The following is a 12,745-nucleotide window of genomic DNA, read 5'->3' as shown; positions in this document are numbered from 1 at the left end:
AGAGGTGTTCTTGACCTTGTTCATTTTAATTAGGCACCTACGACACGATAGTACTGAAGGAATCTCTTTAATTGTAATAGAGAAGGGATCAACAAAGGGATTATTACTCTTTCAGTCTCCTAACCTTAACAACATAGTCTGGAAAAGTAGCGAGTGCGCCTATCAGAGGTGTTCTTGACCTTGTTCATTTTAATTAGGCACCTACGACACGATAGTACTGAAGGAATCTCTTTAATTGTAATAGAGAAGGGATCAACTAAGGGATTATTACTCTTTCAGTCTCCTAACCTTAACAACATAGTCTGGAATTAAAAATAAAGGTAAAATGGATAAATAAGAAATACGTTTTCGGACTGACGTGGTGAACTGGCCACGATAAAGATAAAAAGAGCTGTATTTTTATCAACGTGAGAGACCCCTAAACACCACCTCATTAGCGATTTACTTTACATTTTATAGTGCAGTCCCTCACACCTCGAATCCCAGGTCTATATTGAGGCTGCATGACATTCAAAGAGCCTTAGTTATGAGGTAGGAATAAATCTCCTTGGTTACTAATCAAAGCAACCTTCCAAAATAACTCCCAAAAAAACGGCCCTTATACTCTGTTCACCTCCTCATCTATAGTGCTGAGTTATAACAGGAGATTCATGCGATAAAATAAATAAATAAATTATAAATGAATAAATAAACGGTAAAAATACATAAAAATAAAGTAAATATACATATATAAATAAAATAAATAAATTTATAAAAGTTAAATACAATAAATGGGAAAGGTACCAACAACCCTCTGATGAGAAGAAAAATAAATAACTCAGTGTTTTGAATACCGAATGTACCGATAAGATTAGCACAAGGATGAGGCTAGTCATGAAGAAGTGCTTTGGAAAGGAGGTGGAGCCGTAGTAGTGCTGTATTCCACCACCGAGCTACGTGAAATAAGCTGCAAAAGGACGAAAATCTGGGCCAGCTTAAAGTGAAAGGACTCTTTATTTCTTTTACTTTCCTGTCCCGAGCTGTAACAGAAGGATTAACACAAGGACAACGCTAGTCACGAAGAAGTGGAGATGGAGCCATAGCATTCTTGTATTCCGCCCCTGAAATACGTGAAATAAGCTGCCTATGGACGAAAAGCTGTGCCAAGTTAAGGTGAAAGGACTACCTCTTTCTTGACTTACCTGTAGGCGTTCAGGAGGTGGAGCCTAGCGAGGGAGGTGGAGACGGCGTGGGGCAGGGCGTGAGGAGGCGCGGGAGGAGGCGAAGAAGATTCACCTCCTCCTCCTCCTCCTCCATCTTCCTCCCGCACCGAGTTCTCTGCATTTAACATTTTTCCTCTTTCTCTTTCTGTCTCTCCTGCTCCTCTTTCTCTCCTGTCACTCTTCTTTACTCTCTCTCCTGCGTCTCCTTTCTCTGCTCTCACTCCTGCTCAGTTTCTTCCCGCCTTCACTGTCGAAAGGAGATAAGTTTGTGAATATTCATTGCATAAAGATGCAGACATTGTGCTGTGTGAAGTGTACTTATTAAAAACTAAACTCCACTCCATCCCCCAGAAAAAAGGTGTAGACGGTTAGGTCTGTGAGGTGCAGTCAGGATTCCAGGGACTTACATGGGTGTGTCAATGAATGTCTGGCCCATTCTACTAGATGTAATGATGAAAGTTCTCCCTCTACCGTGATATTTTTTTCCCAGTGTTCTGGACCATACCTCCCCTCATAAGAAAAAATCTCCCCAAAAAATCCCATGAAAAATAATCACAATAATGATTAAACTACTTTGTGAAAATCAGGGCAGAGAGATTTTCATGCAGTGTGAAAATCAAGGCAGAGAGATTTTCATGCAGTCTGAAAATCAAGGCAGAGAGATTTTCAAGCGGTGTGAAAATCAAGGCAGAGAGATTTAAATGCACTGTAAAAATCAAGGCAGAGATTTAAATGCACTGTGAAAATCAAGGCAGAGATTTAAATGCACTGAAAATCAAGGCAGAGATTTAAATGCAGTGTGAAAATCAAGGCAGAGAGATTTAAATGCAGTGTGACAATCAAGGCAGAGAGATTTAAATGCAGTCTGAAAATCAAGGCAGAGAGATTTTCATGCAGTGTGACAATCAAGGCAGAGAGGATTTTCATGCAGTGTGACAATCAAGGCAGAGAGATTTTCATGCAGTGTGAAAATCAAGGCAGAGAGATTTAAATGCATTCTGAAAATCAAGGCAGAGAGATTTAAATGCACTGTGAAAATCAAGGCAGAGAGATTTCAATGCACTGTGAAAATCAAGGCAGAGATTTAAACGCACTGAAAATCAAGGCAGAGAGATTTAAATGCAGTGTGAAAATCAAGGCAGAGAGATTTCAATGCACTGAAAATCAAGGCAGAGAGATTTAAATGCAGTGTGAAAATCAAGGCAGAGAGATTTAAACGCACTGAAAATCAAGGCAGAGAGATTTCAATGCATTGTGAAAATCATGATATAAAATTAAGTTAGGCGGGTTCCAGGAAAGCAAGGTACAGAGAGTAAGGTGGGTCGCAAGGTAGTATGTTCATATTTCTTAATAATACTTAGAAGTTTTATACAGCCTGTCTTTCACATTCCCTTCGACTTTATGCATTCCATGGACTGACTGACTGATAATTCTTCTTATTCTTTTTCCTCCTCCTCCTCCTCCTCCTATTATTATTATTATTGTTATTATTCTTATTCTTATTTTTCTTCCTCCTCCTCCTCCTCCTCTTCTTTTTCTTGTTCTTCTTCTTCTTCTTTTCCTCCTTCTCCTCGTCGTCCTCTTCTTATTTCCTTTTTCTTCTTCTTCTTCCTCTTCTTATTTTTCTTCTTCTTCCTCTTCTTATTTCCACTTCTCTTCTTCCTCCTCCTCCTCTGTTCTTCTTTCTTCTTTTTTGTTGATGTGTTCTCCTCGGGGTTTCCATTTAAGTTTCAGTTCTCTAAATCCCAGTAATCCTCCTAACGCTCGCTCGGTAAGAAGGCTCCCTAACACCTCTTTCTTACCGATTTATTTTTGAATATGGCTGGCTAATATCATACCTTATTTACCCAGAGTATGGTGATATCAGAATGATTTAAGTAAGACAAATGAGGATGGCACGGTGTGATAAGCAAAATAAATCGCTTAGGGAGAGGTGTTAGGGCGCTTCCATGACCTACCTGAATACGGGTCAAAGGTAATCTAATCCAGGCTAATCCCAGGAGATGTTTTCCTGGTTAGTGTAATTCCAAGCACCATATTTAGGGATCATGTTGCATTTGTGGCATCTCTATTGAACCCATTTAGATACAAGAGGTAACTCTCTCTCTCTCTCTCTCTCTCTCTCTCTCTCTCTCTCTCCCTCCCTCCCTCTCTCTTTCTCCCTCCCTCCCTCCCTCTCCCTCTCTCTCAGCGGAATAAGCTGGCGTTACCTGAAGCAGAATAAAAGAGATTCCCCAACCATTAGAAAATTAAAAACGAACAAATAGATAAATAAATAAATCCCGATAAACGTTCAAGCCTTAAATTAATCAACTTCTATTTTATTTTGGTAAACATCTCAGCTGCAGAAGAACAACAGCAAAGGGTTAGGTGGTGTGCAGAACTAGCTATTATTATTATTATTACTATTATTATTATTATTATTATTATTACTGCTATTATTATTAAGAAATCGGGTGTTAAATCCTTCAGCCCAATGACGTCAAATCTGTTCTATTCTTCCTGCCATAAGACCATTTTTTTTTTTTTTTTTTTTTACCACAGGAGAGCACCGGGTTTGTGAAGGGATTAATGAAAGTACATCTAATCCTTCTACGTTGAAAAATCCCACCTGAGCTTAATAAAATCGTCTGGAAACAGCGAGAATAAGAATAAAAATGTCATTGTAGTGAAAGGGTGTGTTTTCCTGAAGCCTCTCCTGAAATGACAAAGTTTTTAATGCTAGGGAAAAAATCATTCACTCCTCGCTGAAATGAGAGAATTAGCGATTACTGCAGAGGCAATTTACCCGTCACTCGTGCCAGTTACATGCAATAATTTTAGTTATGATTTTTACCTGTACTGATATGCTGCTAATTTTAACCTTAAGTAATTGTGTCTCTACCGACTCCCTGATAACCCATTTAATCAAGACAATGTCATTTAGTTTTTCGTGTGACCTCTTAAAGTGAATGGATAAATGAACGCCATATCTATCTAACCCTTTTAGTTCCAAGTCTCCCCAAAGTTTAATTAATCGGTCTGGATGTAGGAAGAATAAATAATTAATCAAAAAGGCTGAAAAAAATCGGTCTGGATATACGAATAAAAAAATAAATAAACAGATCAGAACAAAGTCTCAATAAATCTGTCTGAGGAGGAAAAATAAAATAATAAACTGGAAAAATAAATTCAAAAAATGATACACTAGATGAAGGCTGAACAAATCCATCAGGAGAAAGGAAAAACAAAATTTCAAATAATGTCAACGAGCTGAAGGGGTACGTCTGGTTTCTGACACTAAGTACTGGTGTCTCTGCATTCCAAGTGGACGTGAAGGTATTGCAACACCTATTCCTGCAACACCTATTCCCGCAACACGTATTTATTCTGTACCTTATACCTCAACATCCCCTTATACTCTAATGATGCAAAGTATGTCGATGATAATGCGGGATAAAGATAATACAAGAGAGCGTCAAGGTGTAACATGCAAAATAAATCGCTCGGGAAATGATGCCACACCTCCTGAACCGATTATCTGGGGAAATTCTGGGTGTTTTCCTCGTACAGTTCAGGTCAAAAATTCCTTTACACTTCTGGGATTCCGAAATTACAAAGCGAGAACGAAAATCTGAGAGTGGGCAGCATGGGCACCCCCCCCCCCTTAGATCCGCCCAATGGTGTACAAAGATTAATGACCACGACTGTACAGAGCCGAAAAAAAATCATCCTTATTTATTTCCGTCTACAGCAACAACGCTTATGGGAAAACACTGATTATATGGGTAAGGAACTAAGGATGCTTTTTGTTGGCACTGTATAATATCAGACACAGTTTTTTATCCACGTCAAAATGATAAATACCGAGTGCGAGTAATTAATTTCAAAAACCAGTGATGCGATCGTTTCAGAATATTAAGTAAGTTTCATAAATGCTGGATTAAAATGCAGCATGGTAATTTTTCGCAACTGTCCTTGTCGCTTGAGTCTGTGATTTTCCCCGGCTGGCTAACTAAAGTCCAGGCTTGTTGGGCTACGGCACGGCACTTGTTCCTTCTCTTGACATCCACTCCACTGATTGGGTTACGCCACGACACTTGTTCCTTCTCTTGACATCCACTCCATTGATTGGGTTACGCCACGACACTTGTTCCTTCTCTTGACATCCACTCCATTGATTGGGTTACGCCACGACACTTGTTCCATCTCTTGACATCCACTCCACTGACTGGGTTGTGCCACACTTGTTCCTTCTCTTGACATCCACTCCACTGACTGGGTTACGCCACGACACTTGTTCCTTCTCTTGACATCCACTCCATTGATTGGGTTACGCCACGACACTTGCTCCTTCTCCTGACATCCACTCCACTGCTGTCTCCTATTTCAGTTCTCCTTACTTCCTTCCAATCTGGTGGTGGTAAGCCATGAATGAACTGATGTCTGGCTTCATAACAACTCGCTTCTCTGCAGGTTGTAGTCCTAATCGTATTCGCCTCTGTAGTTCTTTTCAGCAGACACATTTCTGGCACTATGGACGTGACAACTCTATATTCTACAACAACCAACGCACTAAAGAGGTTAAAGGAGACTGTCTCTAACCCCTTCTACTCTTAGGCGTCTCTCTTACGCTGAATTAAATCGTCCAGCGGTAACAAAACACAGACGTCATCATAGTGTGTCGGATTTTGAAGCAGATATATATTTAATCCACGCGCCACAGGGCATGACGTAATGACTAAGTACTAAGATGCAGAATTCTACCCAAGTGATAAAGATATGGTGTTTATGTGACAGCGCCGCCGAAATATAACGCTAATTGGCACGCCTTTTATCTTGCAAGCGCCAATCTCCAAGAACCTCCCTTGCAAACTTTATTTTTTATGTTTTTGAGATGCCAGAGGATCAAATTTCGAAATAAAAACTGAGGGTGAAGAGCCGTGAACGCCAGGAAAGTGTGGCAATCTGCCCTTGTAATGGATTCTTGTCTCTGCTGTTTCCTAATGAGGGTGGGGGTGAAATGACGTACGCGCAATCTTCATTTTATCACAGCAATTGTATAAAAAACCTCATTAACGTTCGATTGCAGCATTCATGGCCACAGAGAAGATAAAGGCACCATTTTTAACTATAACTGCTGGAGTAACAACAGCAAATACGCTTCAATAGTATGATAATTTGCGCTGCATGACTCTGAAAACATGAAGTTGCATCTCGAAGACAGTCGAGTACAGCAAAATGGCGTTCGGGAAATTTGTTGTTGCACGAATTGAGACGAGTGAAAAAGTACATTGTAATTACTGATATATTTAATGAAATGCGATATTGGCAGGCTTTGTTACTGCACAATTCTTGGCATACGAAAAAAGCATGTTATATAGAGTGAGATATAGATAATTACCGGTGATGTGAGCGTGTGTGTGCTGTGTGAGGATGTGAGGCCCAATGCCCGGGTGAGGGAGGGTTGTGGGGACCCTGGCGGCGGAAACAGATACCAGAAGTGACCACCAGCACATACACACACAACTACCTCACCTCATCCTAATGCACACTTACTGGCCAACACACACACACACACACACACTTATCACCCTATGGCACACTACCTGATGTCTAGTATGTATGTACGACTACCGCGGAAAGCACCCGAGTGACCCAACTGGTTTAGTATTACACCTTATTTATTAAACACCAAACTGCACACTTTCTGACTTCTGGAGCTTATGGACGATGAAGAAGGCTTAGGATTAATGCCTACCGACTGCACAAAGGCCATTAAGTATAACCCCTACTTCCACCCACACCACGCCACTGAATACTTCCCGGTCTTTTTTTTTTTTTTTTTAATCCAAAGAAGAACCACTCATATGCTGGAAGCCTAGAAAAGAAAATGCTCTGTTCAGGAAAAACTGCATAAAAGAGAGCCAAATTCACGATACTTTCGAGATGCTGGACTAGATTGTGTTTCAAAGCCTGGGGGTCATAGTTAGATGGATTTACAGATTGAGAGTTCTAGAGTACCAGAGACAGTTCTAGAGCTGATCTGTTGCATCCATGAAAGACTGAGAGTACTGGTTAACTCCTACAATGGACGGTATGACGGAAAAGGAGTGCGGGTGCGTTGCCACAAGCCACCTACAGCTACCGTAACCAAACACCGGACATTATTATTTTTTTTTTTACCCTTCATGCTATCCTCTTGCTCAGCGTCACCAACATCATTTTACCCGCACCTACCGATGCCTAAGACGCCTCAGCTGAATTTAGAAACTATTCAAATAATTCAAAGTGTCATTTAAATTTTAATTGACGCGGGTCGCGGACGATCATATATATATACAGTATATATTTTACTTGTCGTTACTGTTCATCACTTACCACAATGAAAATCATGTTGCGTGTTAAAGCATATCGAAATAAACGAATGCTGATGGCGCTCCTCTTTTTTTTAAGGGACTATATATATATTTTTTTTCAATAAATAAGAAGGTTTGAATTAAGGTTTGAATTAAGAGTGAACAGGCAAAGACGAACTCCACTGTTCTACTTTTTGATTTCCGTTTCCTATCTATGGATCCTATCTTAATCTACGACGACGATGATCACCTGTTGATTTTTTTTTTATTCCAAGTAGACCACTAAATGAAAACCGGTCATTTCATGCAAGGCAAACTTTATCATTTTGTACTCATTCAGTGCCTTATAATCATGTGCGCCACTGTAATATCTGGCACTACTATCACTATACGAGCCAATTCGCTAAAAGTATCCCTGGTGGGGCTTTTTTAATATCTAGTCTCCTATAACAAACAAATTATTAATGCCTCCCGTCCGGTGACGTCTTTTGTTAGTCTATTATTTTAGTTTTTTTTTTTTTTTTTGCACTAACTAGGTACAGATTTTTTTCCTTTTACAGTTATTTAACTTAGTTCAGTGGCAGAAAGATAATACTGATGCTATACATCCTTTCCATTGCACTTCTTCGTGACAAGCACCATATTCTAGTGCTAACCTGTTGTTAGAACACAGTAATAAAGATGGATAGACGGCAATTTTAGGCCACGTTAAAGTAAATGAGTTACTTGAGAGGAGCATGTGGAGTGACGTGGAGGGACAGGTTGACGAATGAAGAAGTGAAGGAACGTTGTGGGGTAGATGTGGATGTGGTTGAAAAGATTAGGAGAAATACACTGAGGTGGTTTGGACATGTGGAGAGAATGGAGAATGAAAGACTGACTAAGAGGGTGTATGTAGGTGAGGTGGAGGGAGGGAGAGGGAGGGGTAGACCGAGGATGAGGTGTAGGGATGGAGTTGAGAGGTATATGAGGGAGGGGGGGGTGAGTTGGGGGGAGGAGAGTCAAATGGTGGGTGACAGAGTGACTTGGAGGCGTTTTGTCTGTGGCCACCCTTTGCGGGATTAGGGCGTCGGGCTATAGATAGATAGATAGATAGTTAAAGTAAAAAGAGTATACCACCAGTCAATTCATCTTGAGGGAGATGTTTTGCAGTGAGGGGATAAACAGAGCTATATCAATCATCTTCAGTTCGAAAAGTCTCTCCAGAGCCAAATAAAACCGTCTGGAGATAGCAGGAGTAACGCAAAAACCAAGGCCATCGCACAGCAAGGGTCCATACACGATGCCTCAGTTAAGAAACGTGTGTGTGCCAGTCTGCATGTGCTCCAGTCTGCAATTCAACATCCATGGAGTATCGAATATCCAAAGCAGGGGCTGGTCGTATGTTCCTTCATATTTTTGCAAGTGTTCGCACCCTGTCAGTTCAATCGATAATACACACAGGCTCTGACACACATTAACAGTCACTCCGGCACTTCAACTGTCACATGCGCTATCCTCAATACACTTAAAAGACATTCTTTTTCCTATTCGCACTTCGTTAGCATGGGGTAGAGTTAAGTCTGGCTATCACTCTCCTCCGAGGAAAAGGTCAAGTCCTAGAAATGGACATCACATGCACTGATAGAGATAGGCATATATATTTTCTACTACAATACCCCTGACCCCTAAACCACAAGAGGCCTTTCCGAAGCTTAAAAAATAATAATAATAATAATAATAAAAAAATGGTGGATGCTAAAATGAATACAGGAATAACTTTACTATAATGAAGGAATTAACCGCTTCAGACTGGTGATTTTTCTCTTTTATTCTTCTTATTCTCAGACGATTTTATTCAGCTCAGGGAAGGCTTAGCGAAATGGGGGGTTTGATACAGTCTTAACCATTAATCAGCTCGACAATCCAACCTGAAGGAGGGAGAAGTAGAAGGGAGGGAGGGAGGGAAGGAAGGGAGAAAAGGTGAGGTATGTGGGAGGGAGGGTGAGGTATGATGGAGGGAGGGTGAGGTATGAGGGAGGGAGAAAGGGTGAGGTGGCAAGGAGGGAGGGTGAGGTACGAGATAGGGTGGGTGAGGTATGATGGAGGGAGGGTGAGGTATGAGAAAGGGAGGGGGAAGTATGAGGGACAGTGAGGTATGAGGGAGGGTGGGTGAGGTATAAGGGAAAGAGAAAGGGTGAGGTATGAGGGAGGGAGGGGGAAGTATGAGGGACGGTGACGTATGAGGGAGGGTGGGTGAGGTATAAGGGAGAGAGAAAGGGTGAGGTATGAGGGAGGGAGGGGGAGGTATGAGGGATGGTGAGGTATGAGGGAGGGTGGTTGAGGTATAAGGGAGAGAGAAAGGGTGAGGTATGAGGGAGGGAGGGAATGATATACTGTATAAGGGAAGGGGATTATATAAAGCAACAATTAATTAAACTCAGTGGCCTCTCTTATCAGTATTGTTACCACTGCCACACCAATACCATACCACCTCTGTAATACCACTCACTTATACCACATCTATCACTATTATTCGTACCAACAGCCATCCCATTCATACCAACCTCTCATACCACCTCGTCATACCATCCCGACTGCACCATCACTGTCATACCACTTAGTTTAAACACCACCACAGTCACACCAGTTAATCAAGGCCACCAGTCTGTCATACCACCCGTCATATCACCTTATCACACCACCAATACCATGTCACCCTACCCCAGCACTCACACCACTCCTGTTATATTATATTTATGTGTAACTATCTTTTCTTCCCTCCCCCCGCTCCTCCTCTTATCCTATTTCCCTCCCCCTCCCCTCCATCTCCCCTCCCAACCCATCCTCTTCCCTTACATCCTTGTTCACTCACTCCCCTCACTTTCCTTCCCCTCCTGTTCCTCCCTCTTCTTTTCCCCTTCCCCAATCACACTTCAACCTCTCCCCTCCCGTCTCCTCATTCTCCCTCTCGCATCTCACTCTTATTCACCCACTCCCCCCTCTCCCCTTCACATTCCCTCCCCCCTCCTTCCCTTCTCCCTTTCCCTCCCTTCTCCCTCCCTCTCCCTTTCCCACCCTCTCTTCACTCTCTCCCTCCTTCTCTCTTACCACATATTGTTCACCCACTCCATCTTCCCCTATCCCCCTCCCCTCCTGCTCTCTTCCTCTCCCCCTCTCCCACTCCTCCTTCTTCTTCCCCCTTCCCCTTCTCCCTCCCCCTCTTCCTCTTCTCCCCCTCCAGCTCTACCTCTCCCTTCCTTTTCTCCCCTTTCCCCTTCCCCATAATCCTCCTCCTTTTTCTCCCCTTCCCCCCTCTCCCTCCCCCTTTTTCTCCCCTTCCCCCCTCTCCCTCCCCCTTCCCCCTCCCTCCCCTCCTCTTGTTCACTGTATTATCAAAGTTGCCCGGATGTTCAGAGGGAAGAGAAGAGAACTGGATGAGGAGGGGGAGGGGAAGGGGGGAGGAGGAGAGGGAAGGGGAGAGGGAAGTTTGTGTGGGAGGAAATGGGGAGGGAAGGGAGAAAGGAAGAAGACAGGGGAGGAGGGGAAGGAGAAGAGGGGAAGGGGGGAGGACAGAAGGGAGGAAGAATGGGAGGAACGGAGGAGGGAGGGGAGGCATAAGGGAAGGAGAAGGAAGTGGGTGTGAGTAAGGCAAGATTTATGTGAGAAAATGCCGGAGGAGGAGGAACGGAGAAAGCATATGAAAGAGAGAGAGAGAGAGAGAGAGAGAGAGTGTGTGTGTGTGTGTGTGTGTGTGTGTGTGTGTGTGTGTGTGTGTGTGTGTGTGTGTGTGTGTGTATGCGCGTGTGTCCGTACATGTAAACAACAACCCCACGCGTCCAAGCATCCCTTATTTCATCATTGTAACTCTCATCCTAAAAAAAACATCCGAGCCAGGCGATAAAAACTGAATTATCTCCTTTAATTTTCCTCCCGATATCACAAGCGATCGCAACTGGAACTGGAGAAGCCGTGACGCATTCTTATCACCGACTTATTCTGTCAACATTCATTAACGCTACTATGGCTGGGTCAAATCGGGTGTTCTATTCCTGCCAGACGGTTTTCTTCAGCTGAGGTTGGGTTATAGGAGCCTGAGAGTGTCAATACTGAGATTTAGCAGGGGGACGCCTTAGGACTGGAGGGGTTACCGTATTTCCTTCATCCCTTCTCTCCTCAGCTGAATAAAATCGTCTGGTGGTGGCAAGATTTATGACCTGACTTCTTGTCGGTTAAGGAAGCTCCCCTAGCACCTATTCCTCAGCGATTTAGTTTTTGGATCCGGCTGGTTAATATCTTTGTGTACGTTACTTACGCAGAGTATGGTGATATTAGAATGATTTAAACAACACAGAAGAGGAGAGTAACGTATAATAAGCAAAATAATTCACTTGGAAAAAGAGCTTCCTTAACTGACGAGAAAGCAAGCCAAAATTATACACAAAGTTGAAAAAGAAGGGACAGAAAAGAAATACATATAGTATAAGTATATATCTATCTACATTATATCTACCTATTTATCTACCAAGATAGAGAATGCAAACGAACAGCTCACAATACACGATTACACGACTGAAACTTAAAAGAAAATCTACGGTCAAAGCTACCCACGTTTCCTGACCCTCAACCCTACATCCACCTAACAACCAATCACAGGTTATTTTGCTGGTATGAACATTTTCTTATATGTATATACGGTATTGCATTAACTACCCTATATTTTACAATGAAGATCCGTATTCTCGTCCGCTAACGAAGTTCCCTAGTATCTCTTCCTGAGCGATTTATTTCTGGATAGGCCTGGTTAATATCAATTTGTCTTGTATTAATTCTTAAAATGATGCTATTTGGATTATTTGAATGACACATGAAAGAGAGAGAGAGAGAGAGAGAGAGAGAGAGAGAGAGAGAGAGAGAGAGAGAGAATCTTCACCCAGTGAGAAGTGGTGGTGGTGCAGATAACTCCTCACTTCCCTTGATACAGACTGGGGAAAACCTAGTTGGGGGAAGAGAGAGAGTGGGGGAAGTGGGGGAGAGGGAGGGGGAGGGAGTAGGGGGGAAGGGGAAGGGGTGAGGGGAAGGGGAAATGGGAGAAGAATGGAGAGATGAGCTAGCAGGGGAGAGGGGTGAAGGACGGAGTGGGGTAGAAAATGATGCTGAAGGAGAGGGGAGAGATGAAGATGGGAGGGGAGAAGAGAGGGAAGAGAGAGTAGGGGGTCAGAGGGG

The 12,745-nt window shown here is 42.7% G+C and overlaps 1 protein-coding gene across 1 annotated transcript in view; it reads right to left on the bottom strand.

Moving 5' to 3' along the window:
* LOC145416764 (uncharacterized) overlaps positions 1–1,330 on the bottom strand; it is a 25,093-nt gene extending 23,763 nt beyond the window's left edge. The window contains exon 1 of the mRNA XM_080285687.1: positions 1,182–1,330. Coding sequence (XP_080141813.1) covers positions 1,182–1,330 — 149 coding nt within the window. The remainder of the gene's footprint in view (positions 1–1,181) is intronic.
* Between the last annotated feature and the right edge of the window lie 11,415 nt (positions 1,331–12,745).

Source organism: Coenobita brevimanus, chromosome 107 (genome assembly GCF_032717465.1).
Source record: "Coenobita brevimanus isolate Jiangsu-jjx chromosome 107, ASM3271746v2, whole genome shotgun sequence".
NCBI lineage: Eukaryota > Metazoa > Arthropoda > Malacostraca > Decapoda > Coenobitidae > Coenobita > Coenobita brevimanus.
This window is presented reverse-complemented; position numbering and strand designations above follow the sequence as displayed.